This window comes from Triticum dicoccoides, chromosome 7A (genome assembly GCF_002162155.2).
Source record: "Triticum dicoccoides isolate Atlit2015 ecotype Zavitan chromosome 7A, WEW_v2.0, whole genome shotgun sequence".
In the NCBI taxonomy this organism is placed as follows: Eukaryota; Viridiplantae; Streptophyta; class Magnoliopsida; order Poales; family Poaceae; genus Triticum; species Triticum dicoccoides.
In genome coordinates, this window is record NC_041392.1 from 487443030 (window position 1) to 487460595 (window position 17566).

A 17566-nucleotide genomic window follows, 5' to 3' on the forward strand; every position below is an offset into this window, starting at 1 on the left:
GGGGTTGTCGACATCGACAGAAGCCAATATAGCCAAAGTGTAGTCTTTAGGAGTTGTCGACATCGATGGAACCCAAGATAGCCAAAGTTTTAGTCTTTAGGGGTTGTCGACATCGATGGAATCCAAGGTAGCCAAAGTTTTAGTCTTTTAGGGATTGTCGACGTCGACGGAACCCAACATAGCCAAACTTTTAGTCTTTAGGGGTTGCCGACGTCGATGGAACCCAACATAGCCAAACTTTTAGTCTTTAGGGTTTGTCAACATCGACGAAACCCAACATAGCCAAAGTACTAGTCTTTAGGGGTTGTCGACGGCGATGGAACCCAATATAACTTTTCCATTCTATCTATATATCTAACTACATCCATGAAACAAAGATGATAAAACTTCTTAACTTCACCATTCTATGAAGCATCTATGAAAGCAAGATAATTTCAACTAAAAGATCCACACAGAACATAACCATAATAGATTCTTACAACAACATACTGGAGTTCAACATAGTTCATAACTTCTAACAGACCCATAATTCAAACTGGAGTTCAACATACTTAATAGATTCTTACAGAACCATAATTCAAACTAAAAGATCCAACCACACATACAGAACAGATCCATGGATACTACTTCACAAAAGGTCAGCTAAGCAGCCTCTTCATCTCGTTCATTCATCCAAGATGGCCTGGACCCCCTTCATCTTCTGCTTGTTCTTCTCCTCTGCCTTCAACAGATCAGCAATCTGAAGCTTGAGCTGAGCCCTATCTTTACTGAGCTTGTCATGTCCCTTTTTCAGATCACCCATGTGACCCTTCAACTGGAGATTCTCTTGGATGAGCTTATCATGTCCCTTTTCAGATCACCAATGTGATCCTTCAGCTTCAGATTCTCTTGGGTGAGCTCTTCATGAGACTTAGTGAGTTCATCAACCTGCTTCAGCTTCAGATTCTCTTGGGTGAGCTTCTCCACAGACTTAGTTAGTTCTTCAACCTGGAACTTTAAGTTTCTCATGGCTGCACTATGCACTTCCTTCTCTTTTAAATGGTTGAACTTCATGTTCCTGATGACAGTGCCTTGGGCTTTTGTCAGGTTCATAAGGACTGCATACTTCTCTTGCAGCTTGAATATCTCTGCATCTTTCTTCTCCATCTTTGTGTTCATATCTTAGACAACTGAGTTGGTCACCTCAGCTTTCCTCCCCTCTGCACTCTCCATCTTAGACTGCAAATATCTGAAATCCAGCACCCTATCCTCTTGGGCATTCAGCAGTTGATGAACATCTTCAACTAATTTGTCATAGTTGGCCTCCAGTTTATTTTTTTCTTCTGTCAAATGGTGAATAGTGAGTGAACTCTCCAGGTTATCCTTCCTCCTATCACTCCTACTGTCTTAATACATTTCCCATAGCTCCAACAATGCATTCTGCATTGTAGGAGGCCACTCTGGGTCAACCCATTCAACAGAACCACAGTTCTGACCTTCCTGTAGTATATCCAGCACCTATATTTGTTAAAGGATATGATTGTAAAGAACATCACAACTACACTAAATATTACAATTAAAGAATATGGTCTTAAGTAAAGAACTAAAGAACAACAGAACTAACTAACTGAAGAACATCACAACATGTGCACTGCAACCAAATCACATAGCCACATTTTTTAATCATAACAAAAAGTACAGCAACTATAAAGCACTCATAAAGCACTAAACTATCAGGATCAAAGCTTAAACAATGCTGTGCACTGGAAACTAAGCTCTTGGCCACATATTAAATTAATAGATGCCTACTCCAATGACCAGCATCAGTGCATCAGTACTAGTAATTGGATAAAGAATGGCAATAACAAGAACATAATCTAACTTGGACCAAACTACTACCAAATAAAAATACTGCGGGGCTACTACCAACTCATTTAACACACATAACATAGAAAGTGCAGAATCTTACTTTCAAAGGACAGGCTAAGAACCTCCTGTCCGTCTCAAATCCCTCAAAGGCTACACGCCTCTCACATGGCAGCCCATGGTGCTGGCAGGGAACAATGGTTCCAGTCTCAATGCCCATGTAGTCTTGGTTTTCAATGCTGACAGGGATCTACAGGAGCAAAATGAACCAAACCCTCCCAAATCAAAGATCAAATCCCCAAAGCAGGAACCCTAACCCTAACCCTAGCTACACCACTCACCCGGTACAACATGATGTCGTCAGAGGAGGAGTTCATGTACTGCAGGCTGGAGTAGTTGTCGCTGCTCTCATCCTCGTGAACCATGGCGCGGTGGCGGCGGGGGAATGCGTGGCGGTCGGCCGCAAATCAGCGGGCGAGAGCTCGAGCGAGGCGAGGGCTAGGGTTCGTGGCGAGTGAGTGACTTGGGTTCGACCAGGAAGACCGACCGAGCCGGTTCGCCGGCTTGTCAACTGACTGGTGGGGCCGGGTTGTCAGATACAGCGTTAATACAACATTATACGCCACTTAGCCCGTATTGCAACGACTAGCCTCAAACTTGGTACTGACTTGCAAAAAATCTTAATAGTGATACTGACCCGTTACAACTGTCCCAAGTGTGATACTTCCCTGCAATTTACTCCTGCCAGAGTCAAACGTCTGGCTGCCTGCATGCATCTATAAGCAAGCTACCGGTTGATGTATCACAAAATACTGCTTGCTTGCTCTAGTTTAATGGCGTCTTCCTCATGGTAGCAAATGTATAAATTTGTATGCTGCGGACAGAGATATTTTGTGGTGTCAAAATCAAGCCCAACCTGAGAAACATAGTTGTCTGTTTTGGTTGACTTCTATCTATTCTCTTCAGTCAGATGCCTACTCCCCAAGGCCAACACTCACTTGTCTAGTAAAGCATCAGCACAAATGATTAATCCAACAGAGAAGACATCCGATGCCGAAACAGGAGAAAGATTGAGTACTAGCCGTCCATCTGGTCACAGGCCAGATGCCTTTTCTCATAATTTAGTGGGCGCAAACTAGAAAAGAGAGTGAGTTATTCGTCTCTGCACGATCATCAAATGCTGTGGGTGAGCCTAGCCTAGCATCACACATCTCAATGACCAAACAATGAAGACGACGGCAGGGCTTGCATCACTCAAAAATACTCCACACAATTGTCCCTGTCATCGAAAAGGATGGATCATGTTCATGTATGTGCAGCACCTACAAACTGTTCACGACGAAAGAAACTCTACACTTTTCACATCCACAGCTGAGGTTTGGACAAAATATAAGATACACAAAACATGTCAACATCTTGGTTCGGCTGATGCAGCATGAATTACTCAGGTTTTCGAATTGGCAGGGAACGCAAACATAAATCCAACTAGAAGAGCAACCAGGAGCACAAACAAGGCAGCTAGGATGCTGAAACTGTTGCCTTGTGTTCTCCCCGAACCCGTCGCCTGTTCAGGGCGCTCATCTTTCGGACCAGGCCCTGCACGAGCACGTGATGAAGCTCCAGGCACCACATCCCAAAACGATTCTAGTGTGGCAGTAGATGCTGCGGTTTCTGGTTCTAGGATTGAGTTCTCTACTTCTGTTTCCAGTGATATCACTTCCTTGCAACGCTCCATTGCATCCTGCAGGTAACGTGCACATACAAGGGCACGTCAAGTCAAACATATTGTATTTTGGGCTTGCATCCAGACTATATAGCTAGGAGAGAACATAAGCACCTTTGTCGTTTCTGATTGTTGCAAGTAGTCACAAATATAGGAGCCAGCTAACCAAGGAATCAGAATCCTTCTAGGGAATGAGAAACTATAAGGTTCTCTGTTTGCAAAAAGAAAAGGATGTGATCAGTTGCGTAGACAAAAAAAAGCATCACAGACATGCTCCGAAGAAATAAAGAAATGTGACATATTTGTTTTCCCCTTACAATCAGAGGGTAAAAACTGTCTGCAGTTTAATACGATGTAGAAACATTAGCAAAGGAGGGTTTAGGGTTCTTTTATCAACAACAACAAAGCCTTTAGTCCCAAACAAGTTGGGGTAGGCTAGAGGTAAAATATGGTGGGTGTACTTATCATTCTATTCAAAACAAAAATATTCCTAGAAGATAAGAAATACCTCAGCTCATGAAAATTAACTTGGGTAACCTTCTGAGATGCTGAATTCTCCATATCATTAGTTGTAGAGTCATCATCTGCCTCATCAAGGATGATATCTAATCTGCTTCGTAGGCTTGCAATGATGTCCACCTTAATACGGAGTAGGATAGGTAGAAAGGCAGCATAAAATACTATTAGTTTGCTAACCATTAAAATATGCTTGCACAAATTTAACAACAAGTTAAAATGACTGCATTTATAAAAATGGCAATAAATAAACCATTCAGGATAGATTTATCATGTTTAACTCTTTGGAGAGTCAATTCAACTAATGAGGGGCAATAAGACGATAGTGCCAACTTGCTAATAAATTCAGTACAAATGAAAAGCACCATCACTAGAAAATCAAAACAAAAAAAAATCTACAGTTCTACATTACAGACACCAGATAATCATGCTATATATAGTTAAACAAAGGGTTCAAAATTCCCAAGTCAGTACAGAAATGCCAACCAAAATGCCTGTTCACATTTTCAATATTGTAAGTTCTTTTTACTTCAATTGATATTTAGTATAAAATTGGTGGTTTGGCTCCAAGCTCGTGGCTTGCACAGTTGTATGTGAAGCTATTATAACAAAATGGAGACTACATAGGTAACAAGGAAAATAATACAAGGCACAGAGATAAGCCAATAACAGTGGAAATTTTATCTCATTAATACCTTCAGATCAGATATAGCTTCCGAAATAGATTCTTTTGGGCCTAAGTATGCCAACGCACTGACAGATCCAGCAAAGAGAAGCAACCCAGCAACCCCCTCTAAACTGCATTCTTTAGTGTAAGCACTAACTATTAGGCTCACATAGTTATATCAAGAGAAATCAACCATACAATACAACAGAAACAGCGTTAGCTGAGCACCTCCGGCAGGCAAATTGTTCTTGAAAGGTACAAGCAAATCGACTTCGTGTGGGCCCTCTGAAGTGATGGTCATATCATCCGAAAACTAGTTGAAAATATTAAGAGTAATAAGTGGGTGTTAAACACAAACAAGATTAGACATTACACCATGAAATAGCTTGGAATTCGTTGTGCTTATTCAACTGAAACAAAGGTTAAGTGGTTCTAATTTACCAGATCTTCATCAATTAAGGCTTTGGCATTCTGCACTTCCTTTGTGAGATGACTGATTGCCTTCGAAATAACTTTCTTAAAAGGCTCAGCTTGAACAACTGTCAATCTATGGAAGTACGTATTGTAAGTAATCAGTCCAGAATGCGGAACATGAAATTCATGGATTTGCTACAGCCTACAGCACATGCGACTATGACTGGTAACTGGTAAGCACAGTTGGTCGTTTCTGTATTTTATAATTTTAATAACAAAAAGGGGCAGCTTGGAGCACGTAGCTCCTGCTTGCGCAGGGTCCGGGGAAGGCTTGTTTCTGTATTTTAATATATTTAATAAAAATCTAGTTAACTTAAAATGACACCCCTTCTGACTTTGAGACATAAATGACACAAGGATTGCTTAGCTACTAGTATCAGGCAGCATTGCAAGTACCTCGTCTCAAAATTGTATGTGCATCTGAAAGTTTGAAGCGAAGCTAATAATTTGCTATATTTGAAGTCACACGGCCTTAGACTTCCTGATGCCATCTCACATATGCGACAGGCCCACCTGTAACACATCAAAATTACGTTATAACCTATCAGTGTATTAACAGTATCTGAGCACGACAGATTTCCAAGGGCAATACCATTTATTGACATACAGAAATTAGGACAATCAATGTTAAACAAGCAAGAAAAAACAAATAAGAGTTGTCGAAATCCAAGTTCGGCAGGTCCAGCGTGATCAATGTGCTAAGAAGATTATGATACATTGATTTATCGGGGGAGGGGGAAGGAAACCAAAGTACTAGAGTAAAAATAATACGCACCTTCTTGGGCTGTAAGAGAGATGAAGGAGCAGCCTCTCATCAAAGTCACTGCCGTACCAGGGAACTGACTGAGAAACCACTCTGATAACCTGGGAAATAACATCAGTCGATAATCTGTACAATGAAAATGTCCTAGTAGGGTAGTACAGAGAAAAAAAAATCAACAGGTCATCACTAAAAGATCAGACAACAATGGCAAAAGATCCTAAAACAAATGCCAGCAGAATGTGCCCCCACCCCAGAATTCAACAAATGAATCAAAAAAGAAGTTGGTACTCAGTGTTCTAAATAATAAGGTCATTATGGCATTGTGAAAGGCAGTTTACAAGGTAAAGGTAGCCTTCCCGTTTGTTCAAGTTGATATTATGCCAAAATTCTTTAAGCAAAGACCACAAAACCTAGGCGGTAGAAGGGCCAGGTACAGAAAGATAACAGAAATAGGTCGGTAAATCAGGTTGGTTAATGGCCAAGCTTCATTTGAAAGATAAAAGTGATAGGCCAACATGAGGATATCTATTTTATTAAACAGGCGTTGATCATTTTCTAGCATTGTTTTCTATTTTTGTTCTCATCACAAAGTATATAACATGGAATGGAACATCTAATACGTAGCATTCACCAAGCCTAACTTGGTAAAATCCTCTCCATTCTATGGTGCTATGGACAAAAACTGGAACTTGAGTTCCATTATATCTTCTCAGAAACTTGTTTTGTTAACATATAAATTTGTATACATATCCTCAATTCCAAATAGCAAACCCGTGTATGAGCAAGTTTACAACACTAGTGCCACTATTCAGGACATTATTGGCACCTGTGATGAAACAGCAGGCCAAATGTTGGTACCTGTGATAAAACAGCAGAAGGAGTAGCTTTGAAGGAGCCTTCAGAAGACCATATATAGATACCCATGACACTCATTCCTCCAAGGAGCATCCTCGACACCTGCAGACCGTAAGAAGATTCACCAGTATTATCAAATATGTAGTTATTCCGAGTTGACATGACCAAATACAGTTGTGCTACCGTAGTATGATCTTGAGCAAAAGAATCAAATATGGCCGAATTTTCAATGTAATTGAGCAAGCAACTCGAACTGGACAGAAATTGTTGGGACTGCCACATTAAGGTCTGAAACCTACAGGAGAGTACTAATGATAAAAAAATGTTCAACTGTTATCTACAGCTGAAGATATTAGTATCGTCCGAGGTTTGTCGACTGTAACAAGTGAGGGCTGGACATTGGACCTGTCGGGCGTGTTCGGCGACCCAGTCGACATCGAACTGGAGCGTCGGCGGCGCGTCGTTAGAAGCCCCTGCACCACCTTTCCCGCCCTTGGGCTTGGCCTTGCCAGCTGAGGGGGCGGCGGCCCGGAGGGAGCAAGCGGGCTCGCCGGCATCGGTGGGCGGCGTGGGGAGCAGGGAGTAGACGAGTGCGCGGTCGGAGGAGGCGCTGAGCTTCCCGACCACCAGCCCCACCTGCACGCGGAAGAACCGATGAAACCAAATCAAACCAAACCTCCACGGCACGGCGACGGCGGCCTGCCTCTGCCTGAGATGCCATAGGACGAGCACGACGAGGAAGGGAAGCCACCTGCGATCGAAGGACGCCAGAGGAGGCGACGGCGTCCTCGAAGGCCTTGATGCGCGCCTCGTCGGCGACGACCGCCTTCACCATCGCTTCGCGGCGGAGGGCGATCTGGTCTGGACTGCAGAAGCGGCGGACGGCGGGGAGCCGTCACGACTTCACGTGACGCAGCGCACGGCCCCACCGCTTTCCCACCTCATTCACGTAAACCGTGATGCCACCGCTTTCCGCCGCGAGGTTACGTAAATCCCGAATCCGCTTTCGAGTTGCGATATCACTGGCAGTGGCACTGTGGCAGGCCAGTCGCAGTGAGGCGGAAGCTAGCAAGCGGCAGCAGCACTTTCCCCCCCTCGCTCCTTTCACCTGTGACCACCCGAGGAGGAAGGAGGAGGCGGCGAGCCGGCGACCTACTCCAATTCAGAAGAGCTGAGCTGCGGCAAGGGCATAATGCGGGGGCCCCTCGGCCGCGACGCCTCCGGTGCCGGCGCCGGGGGAGGAAAAGGAGGAGACGACGCCGCAGCCGGCATCATTCGCCACGACCGCAAGTGCCGGGACCTGCCGTTCCTCGCCCTCTTCGCCGCCTTCTGGGTCGCCATGATTGTCAACTCCAGCTTCGGGTTCAACCAGGGCAGCCCGCTCAGGTCGCTCCATTCCCCACCTTCCCTTTTTTCTTCTGCATTTATTTTTCCGCCGCTGTCGGTGCCCGCCTAGCTGCGATTAATTTTGCCTTTTTGGGTGGATTCCGTCGGTGAAGGTCTGCCACATTTGCCAATTTCTCGCATATTTAGATTAGATCTTTCGAGGATGGGTACAGCCTAGGGGCTAAAACTTGTCTCCTGCTCTTCCACTTTTTGCTCCTTAGTCACTTTTGATGTTTACTACCTCCAACTAACAGTAGAAATAGCTTGTGGGAAATGCAAATGAAGTGCTTGTTGCCTATTGTGGAGCTTTCCTCCACTGGATGCAATGAACCCCTAGTCTCACTAACTGTAGGATTGTCGGTTTAGCCAAATAAGGTGATGAATCCTTGCTTACATTTTCTCCTCCAATTGTTGACACTCATCAAGTAATAAGTGATGCTTAAAATGGTCTGTTGCCTTCGTTGCCCTCCTTCACTATTTATTTATCTTTGCAACCCATTTAAGGAGATGCAGAGATTTGTTGCTGTAGTTGGGTGCTCCTACGAACATGAGGTCCCCACAAAGGAAGGGGTGATTATACAGGGTGGAAGATGAATAGAACGTCGTTCGTTACAAACATTTCGTGTGCCGCTGTTCATTGTTTTTGGAATTTATAGTGGTCTTTGTTGGTGAAGACATCTATATTTGGTTTTTCTCTGCTCTGATCATGCAGGCTGACTTACGGACTGGACTACAAAGGGAACATATGTGGCAGCAAGCACGGTGACCCAGATTTGAGTGAGCTGGATGTTCGTTACTGGGTGAACCCCAACCAGGTGTACCAAAGTGGGCTCAAAAATAGCACAAATGATCTAGCTGATGCTAAGGCCATCTGCCTGATGGAATGCCCCTATCCTGCGGAAGATGGGCTGAACTTTGTTTGTGATTATCCGGAAGGCGACATACGGCTCTCTGTCGATGATTGGATCGACAGGGACTATGATTACTTCGAGTATCTCACACCAGATATGAGGAACAGTTCTCTTCAGTTGCAGGGTCCGTGTTACCCCATCATATTTCCGAGTATAAATGGTAAGTCTCGCATGAATAATTGAATATCAAGTCCTCTGATACTCAGCAAGATCCTGCCAATTTGTGAGAACGTGAAGTACATGCGCTAATTTTGATCTCTTTCTGTCACTGCAGTCTACTGGAGCTGCCAGTTTATTGCAAGGCCATCCAATGTTTCTCTGAAGCATTGGCAGCAGATGGGTGGTGTTAGCATTGATGAGAACATGCTAATAGACAAGACAATTCACAATAGCATCAACTATAAATCTTCTGTCTTAAAGGTTTGTCTCAGTACTACTTGCACTATCGGTCCATTTATCTGTTTCACAAGAAATATATTCTTCCTAAGTTCTTATCCAAAATGTCTGTCCATATATAGTTAAAGCATGCTTTTCTTCTATGGGTCAACATTATTTCACTGCAAGTTACACGACATTAAATGTTCCGTCAGTAAAGAAACACTATCAGCCGCATGTATTGCTAAAACAAAGTAGCAGCCTCATGTGATTGATATTACTCGGTTACATTTGTTAGATTCAATTTGACAGATATGCTCCTGCAAAAAACATTGAGAGCTATGTACATGCTTGCTTGTGTATATGTAGATTCTTGGAACTAATATTTTTTTTCTTATTTTGCAGAGATATGTTGCAGATATTGGGAAGTCTTGGCCTGTGTTAATCGTTTGTGGGGGATTACTCCCTCTTTTCCTATCTTTGATATGGTTAGCGATGATCCGATATTATGTTGCTGGTATGCCATGGATAACAGTGATCCTTTTCAATGCCCTTGTAGTATCAGTCACGATGTTCTTCTATATAAAAGGTAGGATGCTTACCCAACTTCTAAATATAAGTACCACAAACTGTTATAGGTAGCAAAGTGGCGTCATGTGATATTTATCAGGAGACATCATCTTATACGTAATCTCATATGTTTGGAATATTTTATGTACTCAGCTGGCTGGATTGGCAATGATCCCTTAACTGTTGTGATTGGTCCAAGTGATCCATATGTCAGCATAGGTGGACGGGTATGCTTGTACCTCCTGTTGTTATTATTTTTAACACTATCTTTGCTACACTTTTCGTTATCCCATGATTCATCTCTTCACCAGGAAATAAACCACCTTCATGCTGCTGCTGTATTGATGACAGTGGTAATGATCATTGCTTGCCTGACTTCAATAGCTATTGTTCGGCGTATACTGATAGCGACATCCACAACCGTCCTAAAGGTGCGTATGGTGCTGAATCCACTAGCTTCACATGCACACCGTTTCCCGCAATAAGCTGTGCGGGATTACAGCTCGCATTTTGCAAAAGCATGGGTGCTAGCTTATGTGTGTTGTCTATTTCTTGCTTGTATTTTCTGAGCGCTCATCAGGATGAACTGTATGTAGGTGGCTGCAAAGGTCATTGGTGAAGTCCATGCACTCATCATCTTTCCGGTCGTACCATACTTCGCCCTTGCTATCATCTATATGTTCTGGTTTGCGGCGACACTGTATCTTTTCAGCTCTGGTCAAGTTCTACAAAATGATTGCAATGCAGAGTGCTGCTCATTTGATCTCAAGCTGGGAAAAGTAAATTGTGACAGCTGTTGCGGGTACAGTGTCCATTACACCCCTCATATTGGAATTGCGATTCTTTTCCACCTGTTTGGCTGTTACTGGGCAACACAATTCTTCATCGCATGCTCTTCGACCGTAATTGCTGGATCAGTTGCTTCATACTACTGGGCGCGTGGTGAAATATCGGCAAGCACCGCACACGAACCTTAGACTGGCAAATAACTCCAGTTAATTGTCATGTTTTAACATTGGAAGGCAGTGTTTTCCATCCGACTGATTGTGTGGCACATTGTTGTTTTGCAGCATGACATACCATTTCATACCGTGGTGTCCTCCGTGAAGCGTTTGCTGCGCTACAGCCTTGGATCTGTGGCTCTAGGTTCACTGATCGTATCCAGCGTGGAGTGGGTGCGGTGTATACTTAAATCGCTCCGCCGTAGGCTGAAGGGGGTTGATTCAACTGGTGAAAGCCGCTTGGGGAAGACAGTGTCATCCTCATCTCACTGCTGCTTGGGCTGCATAGACTGGACCATCAAGTCAGTGAACCGGAATGCTTATATCGTGGTAAGTACCAACAGTCCTCCTCGCTGTACTTGTTACAACTGTCTTGTGTGGCTTTGATGAGAATTGCGCCGATACAAATCGGTTTCTTGACACCGCGAACTGCCGGTGAAGATTGCCGTTACAGGGAAAGGGTTCTGCAAAGCCTCCGAGCTCGCGACCGGGCTGATAATGAACAACATACTGCGCATCGGTAAGGTGAACGTCATCGGGGACGTGATCCTCTACCTCGGAAAGCTGTGCGTGAGCCTGTCCAGCGCGCTGTTCGCGTTCCTCATGCTGGACACCCACAAGTACAGGTCTGCTCACAACAAGATATCGTCCCCGCTCTTCCCCGTGCTGGTAAGCAAGCGGTGTCCTTTCGAAATATGGCCGAAAACCGCACTCACCTATCCGTCCTAGATGCATGCATAACTGAACTTAACTTATCTCCGGCATGACATATGTGTACATTTTGGTTGTCAGCTGTGCTGGGCGCTTGGGTACGTGGTGGCGCAGCTCTTCTTCGGGGTGGTGGAGACGTCGGTGGAGACGATAATCCTGTCCTTCTGCCAGGACACGGAGGAGCACGACGGGGAGGCGCAGTACGCTCCCCCGCTGCTCATGGAGACGCTGGGCGACACGAGCCAGCTGCAGAGGCTCACGCAGGGGCCTTGATTCGACCCAGCTTCTCGGCATTGATCGACTTTAGTAGTGTAGGGTTACCAGAGGCAGCTGGTTGGGTGAATGGCTTTGACCATAATAATACGCACTATATACTACTACTATTAATTAACTGCATTGTTAGGTGGAATGAAAGCATGCCTGGCTACGGTGGCAAAGACCTCTACTACTAGTAGTGTCGATGAAGTTCTTTGTGATGGGGATGGGGATGGCAATTGGATACCAGATGGATGGTGGATGTTGCTCCATGACTGACGGTTCAACCTATATCCCGCAAAAAAGAAAAGAAAAAGAGAACGGTTCAACCTATATCAATGCTAGGTAGTAGTACAACGGAAGTCTAGCAATGATGAAATGCGATCATCATGCTGATGTGAGCACTGGTGTAAAGCAACCGAATGGGGTTGGAAACCAAATACTAGGTGGTACAAGTAGTCGTGTCGTGTCTCGTGTGGCTGCTATGTGAATAATCCTAAGAAAACGTGCTGGTGGTCAACAGAGACTAGAACAAAATATCGTTAGTGAGACTACCCGAAGTAATAATTTAACTCTTTCAAACCCAAGGGGTCTGGTGGGTTTAGATGGATGAGGGAGATTTTTTTGCTTTTGTTTTTTGTTTTTGCGGATGATGGATGAGGGAGATTGGAGTGGACCGGCCGTCTAATGATTCATCTGAAATCTACTCTACACTGCAAATTATCTACATGTGTGTGCAGGTCAACTGACTATATGTCGGCCATCTGAAATGGAAATTACCTGCGTGTCAACGTCGCGCGCCACCATTTAATCTAGTGCACACTAGTGCTATCAAAGCAAAATATGTCATAGCAGGCTGCTGAATGCTGCCCCCGTTCATACACAACGCCTCCTAAAAGCACGCCTAGTCCTAGCTAGGCGTCATTTTCTGTCACTCTCCGTCTCGGCCGGCCGGTCGTGGAAGAGAGCTTCATATTATTATTACATCCGACTTTTCCTGATGCGGCAATTCAACCAGCTTCTTCTTCTCCTCCGTGTCTGATCACTCGCCATCACCGGCTTCTTCTCCTCCATACAGGAGCTAGGAAGGAACTCTCTCTGGTGCTGTGTGTATTATATGATCGAGTCGCCATGCCTTGTTGCTCTTGCTGCTTCCGCGTCTCCAACAAGGAAGAGAAACACGCCTCCAATCTCTACTCCCGTTCCATGGGCAGTAAGCAACAGTTTCCCATTCCTCACGTTACTTGCCATTCATGGAATTGACTAACCTTTGGCTTCAGGACTGTCATCTGAGAAGAAGATCAAGCTCTTCTCCTACGCGGAGCTGCGGTCGGCGACCAACAACTTCCACCGGAGCAACCACATCGGGCGAGGCGGCTTCGGCGCCGTCTACAAGGGCGCGCTGCGGGACGGCAGCGGCGACGTGGCGGTCAAGGTGCTGTCCGCGCACTCCCGGCAGGGCACCAGGGAGTTCCTCACCGAGATCGACGTCATCGCCAACGTGGAGCACCCCAGCCTGGTGTCCCTGCTGGGCTGCTGCGTGGAGGGCCGCCACCGCATCCTCATCTACGAGCTCCTCCCCAACGGCAGCCTCCACGGCGCCCTCCTCGCCTCCGCCAGCGACCCCTCCAGGCTCACCTGGGCGATCAGGCGCGGCGTCTGCGTCGGCGTCGCTAGGGGCCTGGCGTTCCTGCACGAGGAGATGGCATCCGGCCCCATCGTGCACAGGGACATCAAGGCCAGCAACGTCCTCCTCGACGCCGGCTACGGCGCCAAGATCGGCGACTTCGGCCTCGCCAAGCTCTTCCCGGACGCCGCCACGCACGTCAGCACCCGCGTCGCGGGGACCGCGGGGTACCTCGCGCCGGAGTACGCGCTGTACGGCCATCTCACCAAGAAGGCCGACGTCTACAGCTTCGGGGTGCTGCTGCTGGAGACCGTCACCGGCAAGAGCAGCTCCAGGAGCTTCCATTTATCCGACGAGGGGGACAAGGTGCTGGTGGAGAGGGTGTGGGAGCTCTACGAGGCGGCCAACCTCAGGGACATGATCGACCCGGCGATGGAAGACGGCTGCAATGAGGAGGAGGCTGTGAGGTACATGAAGGTGGCGCTGCTGTGCACGCAGGCGACGCCGCTGCGGCGGCCGTCGATGCCGCGGGTGCTGGAGATGCTGGAGAGGGAGGATGTCCGGTTGAGGGAGAAAGAGATCACGCCGCCGGGCTACGTCCTCCGGGACAACAACGACATCCACTCCACGTCCATGGTCGTTGCTTCGCACACCGTGACGGAGGTAGCGCCAAGGTAAAGAAGTGTTAAACGAGTCTATAGCCTAGCCCTAGGTTGTTAGGATCAGCTCGTGTGCTGTATAGATAATGATCAAGTTAGGTTGTTGTAAATAAATCCTAACTGGATTGTATTTTGTACCCTGCCTGAGTATAAATGGAAGGCAAGGCCTGCGCATAAATCAGGGCAATTCATTCCTTCTGACTAGAAGGTTCGACCGTTCGAGTACCTAGCTAGCTAGTAGTAGTAGAATTGAACTGACAAGCTGAGACAAGCTGAGAGGGTCTAGCAGTCCTTGCCATGAATGATGTCATCATTGTTTTCTCTTTGATATGAGCCAAAAATGCATTTGGCCTTTGCATCGATGTATGCATGCAACCATGTTTGGTGTTGTTCCACAACTTTGTAAGGCAGATTGTCTTTTGATTTAATCCTTTCAAGGAGCAACCTGCAGGAGCGTTGTCTTTTCATTAAAAAGGAGGAAATTACTTCTATAAAGGATGCTGCGGGCGAAAAATGAACGATCCCGATAAAAGTAATTCTCCGCGGGGAAATTACTTCTATTAAGAGTCTAGCAGTCCTTGCCATGAATGATACCATCACTGTTTTTTTTTTCCGAAGGGCCACAAATGCCTCTAGCCTTTGCATCGATGTATGGCATGCAACCATTTTAATGGCAATTGTTTTAATCTTTATAAGTAAATGAAACTAAAAGAAACTTGAAGGGAATCGAGCACAACCCATTCTGTCCGTGAACGTGAAGTAATTTTTACCGGTAAAAAAGTGCGTACCGATAAGAAATCTATCATTGTTGAATGCTTGAAGATCGGCGCATGGGCCACATGTTTCTCCTCATTCTTTTCCTATACGAAACGAATATCAAACCAAATACGGTGGAGGTCCCACCCACGTCACTGTCCTTCACATGCACGCATGTAGTAATGTACCGACCCAATCTCTCTTTTCTCATACAAGATCTCTTAGAGGAACTGCTATTTCTTGAGCTTACGTTGGTTTTTTTTAAGAGAAAAGGGTGATGCAGCAAAATAAAAATAAGTATTTCTTGCGGTTGAGAACCAAGGTATCAATCGAGTAGGAGAAACATACAAGTCACCAATGATTGCACCTACACAAATAAACAAATACTTGCGCCCAACGCGATAAAGGGCCAGTTCTTTTGGGCAATTCTCCGAGAATTGACCCCCTCCCCAGCTTCTCCCAGAATTGGCACTCTATATTTTCTTACAATTCCTAGCTAATTAGATCTTAACTAGCTAGGAATTGTAAAAAAAGATGAAGTGGCAATTCTGGGAGAAGCTGGGGAGGGGGTCAATTCTCGGAGAATTGCCCAAAAGAACTGGCCCAAAGAGGTTGTCAATCCCTTCACGGTTACTTGCAAGGAAAATATCACCTGATCATCCTACTGTAAAAATATCACTTGATCATCCCATCGATCCGCGACGATCACCCAGCAGGCTCTCAATGAAAGCACCAATGTCGGTTCTATATCCGGCGTATCTCGTACACTAGTGCAGAACCGGGTTGTATCACCGGTTCGTAAGGCCCTTTAGTGTCGGTTCTGTAACCGACACTAAAGGATGGGGACTAAAGGTCCCCCCCTTTAATACCGGTTCAACACGAACTGCAACTAAAGGGCCACCACGTGGCACGAGCCAGCGCCTAGGGCGGGGAGACCTTTAATGCCGGTTGGTAACACCAACCGGTACTAAAAGGTTTGGGGGGTTTTGAGTTCATGATTTCTTTTTCCTTTAATTTTGTGTTTTTCATTTAATTCTTTTTCATTTGCTGGTATTTTACGATACTATATATTGTACACATTATGCATATATATAAATAGAATTTCTCGTAGAACCGATCATATATATTATCGAATGTCTCGCACCACCATTCACACATACACATGTATATATATACTGGTATATATATATAATTTCTCCTACATGGAGGCATTACTGCGGTAACGGGTAATGGTATTCTCCTTTGGGATTTATGACCTGGTCGAGCAAAAATCCCGCTATTTCCTCTTGAATTACTCCTACGCGATCCGTTGGTAGGAGCTTATCCCTCACCTCATTGAACTTTTAAGAAGGAGATCAATATCCATGTATTAGTTGTGTGATTAGATATCGATAATGATGTAAAAATTATGAGTAGTGTTCTGGCAAACGTACCCACAGCTGTCTATCAGATTTGATCTTTTTGGACGCCATCATACGAATGTTCTCGCAAACATAGTATGCACATAAATCAGTCCCCGACGCCTACTTCATGGCCTTTATGAGAATATAAATCAATCTGATAATAATTAATCAAGCATGATAATTAATGATATTGAAACTAGAGTTAAAGATATGGTAGCTAGCTGGTACTATACTTAATTACTTACCCTGGGTCGAAACAAATGCAACTTTTGTTTCCATTCGCCTGGAACCGTATTGATGAACTTTTGCCAAGTCCTACCCGCCGGCAAAGAAAATGAATAAAGGAGTAATTAATTAGTTGATATCAGGAAATGACGAACTAAAGAGGCCGACACTGTTGGGGAACGTAGTAATTTCAAAAAAATTCCTACGCACACGCAAGATCATGGTGATGCATAGCAACGAGAGTGGAGAGTGTTGTCAACGTACCCTCGTAGACCGGCAATGGAAGCGTTGACACAACGTATAGGAAGTAGTCGTACGTCTTCCCGATCCGACCGATCCAAGTACCGAACGTACGGCACCTCCGAGTTCTGCACATGTTCAACTCGGTGACGTCCCTCGAGCTCCGATCCAGCAAAACGTTGAGGGAGAGTTTCGTCAGCACGACGACGTGATGATGGTGATGATGTTCTACCGAGGCAGGGCTTCGCCTAAGCACCACTATGATATGACCGAGGTGGAATATCGTGGAAGGGGGCACCGCACACGGCTAAGGAACGATCACGAGGATCAACTTGTGTGTCATGGGGTGCCCCCTTGCCTCAGTATATAAAGGAGGGAGAGGGGGAGGTGCGGCCGGCCCTATGGGTGCGCCTGGAGGAGTCCTACTCCAACCGGGAGTAGGACTCCCCCCTCTTACCTTGTTGGAAAAGGAAGGAGGAAGGGAGAAAGAGGAAAGGGGGGCGCCACCCCCCATTCGTTGTCCTATTCGGACTAGGGGGGAGGGGGCGTGCGGCCTACCCTGGCCGGCCCTCCTCTTCTCCCTTATGGCCCATGTAGGCCCAAT

General features: G+C 45.7%; 3 protein-coding genes across 3 annotated transcripts; 2 read left to right on the plus strand and 1 right to left on the minus strand.

The window, feature by feature from the left end:
• Window positions 1-3072: 3072 nt before the first annotated feature.
• Window positions 3073-7750, minus strand: LOC119330831 (protein odr-4 homolog). The gene is made up of 11 exons (XM_037603958.1): window positions 7595-7750; window positions 7249-7479; window positions 6847-6945; window positions 6001-6089; window positions 5622-5738; window positions 5193-5298; window positions 4980-5064; window positions 4780-4889; window positions 4077-4207; window positions 3683-3779; window positions 3073-3586 (listed from the first exon to the last, which is right to left on the minus strand). Exons 1-11 carry the CDS (start codon window positions 7676-7678, stop codon window positions 3290-3292), a joined length of 1446 nt encoding a protein of 481 aa, XP_037459855.1. The 5' UTR covers window positions 7679-7750; the 3' UTR covers window positions 3073-3289.
• A 124-nt stretch (window positions 7751-7874) lies between these two features.
• Window positions 7875-12242, plus strand: LOC119330830 (choline transporter protein 1-like). The gene is made up of 10 exons (XM_037603957.1): window positions 7875-8229; window positions 8942-9300; window positions 9415-9560; window positions 9921-10104; window positions 10239-10312; window positions 10397-10516; window positions 10682-11038; window positions 11156-11416; window positions 11528-11755; window positions 11879-12242. Exons 1-10 carry the CDS (start codon window positions 8036-8038, stop codon window positions 12068-12070), a joined length of 2115 nt encoding a protein of 704 aa, XP_037459854.1. The 5' UTR covers window positions 7875-8035; the 3' UTR covers window positions 12071-12242.
• Window positions 12243-12369: 127 nt separating this feature from the next.
• LOC119330832 (cold-responsive protein kinase 1-like) lies at window positions 12370-14743 on the plus strand. The gene is made up of 2 exons (XM_037603959.1): window positions 12370-13265; window positions 13333-14743. Exons 1-2 carry the CDS (start codon window positions 13184-13186, stop codon window positions 14355-14357), a joined length of 1107 nt encoding a protein of 368 aa, XP_037459856.1. The 5' UTR covers window positions 12370-13183; the 3' UTR covers window positions 14358-14743.
• Window positions 14744-17566: the final 2823 nt, after the last annotated feature.

What these genes read in the sequence shown, in the direction of transcription:
- LOC119330831 (XM_037603958.1), bottom strand. Translation starts at nt 7,678, where the DNA reads ATGGTGAAGGCGGTCGTCGCCGACGAGGCGCGCATCAAGGCCTTCGAG. An exon ending in CTCTCTTACAGCCCAAGAAG is followed by an intron (nt 5,739 to 6,000) that starts GTGCGTATTATT and finishes GATGTGTTACAG; the next exon opens with GTGGGCCTGTCGCATATGTG. An exon ending in AAGCTATATCTGATCTGAAG is followed by an intron (nt 4,208 to 4,779) that starts GTATTAATGAGA and finishes CTCCGTATTAAG; the next exon opens with GTGGACATCATTGCAAGCCT.
- LOC119330830 (XM_037603957.1), top strand. Translation starts at nt 8,036, where the DNA reads ATGCGGGGGCCCCTCGGCCGCGACGCCTCCGGTGCCGGCGCCGGGGGA. An exon ending in CATCCACAACCGTCCTAAAG is followed by an intron (nt 10,517 to 10,681) that starts GTGCGTATGGTG and finishes AACTGTATGTAG; the next exon opens with GTGGCTGCAAAGGTCATTGG. An exon ending in ACCGGAATGCTTATATCGTG is followed by an intron (nt 11,417 to 11,527) that starts GTAAGTACCAAC and finishes CTGCCGGTGAAG; the next exon opens with ATTGCCGTTACAGGGAAAGG.
- LOC119330832 (XM_037603959.1), top strand. Translation starts at nt 13,184, where the DNA reads ATGCCTTGTTGCTCTTGCTGCTTCCGCGTCTCCAACAAGGAAGAGAAA. An exon ending in CTACTCCCGTTCCATGGGCA is followed by an intron (nt 13,266 to 13,332) that starts GTAAGCAACAGT and finishes CTTTGGCTTCAG; the next exon opens with GACTGTCATCTGAGAAGAAG.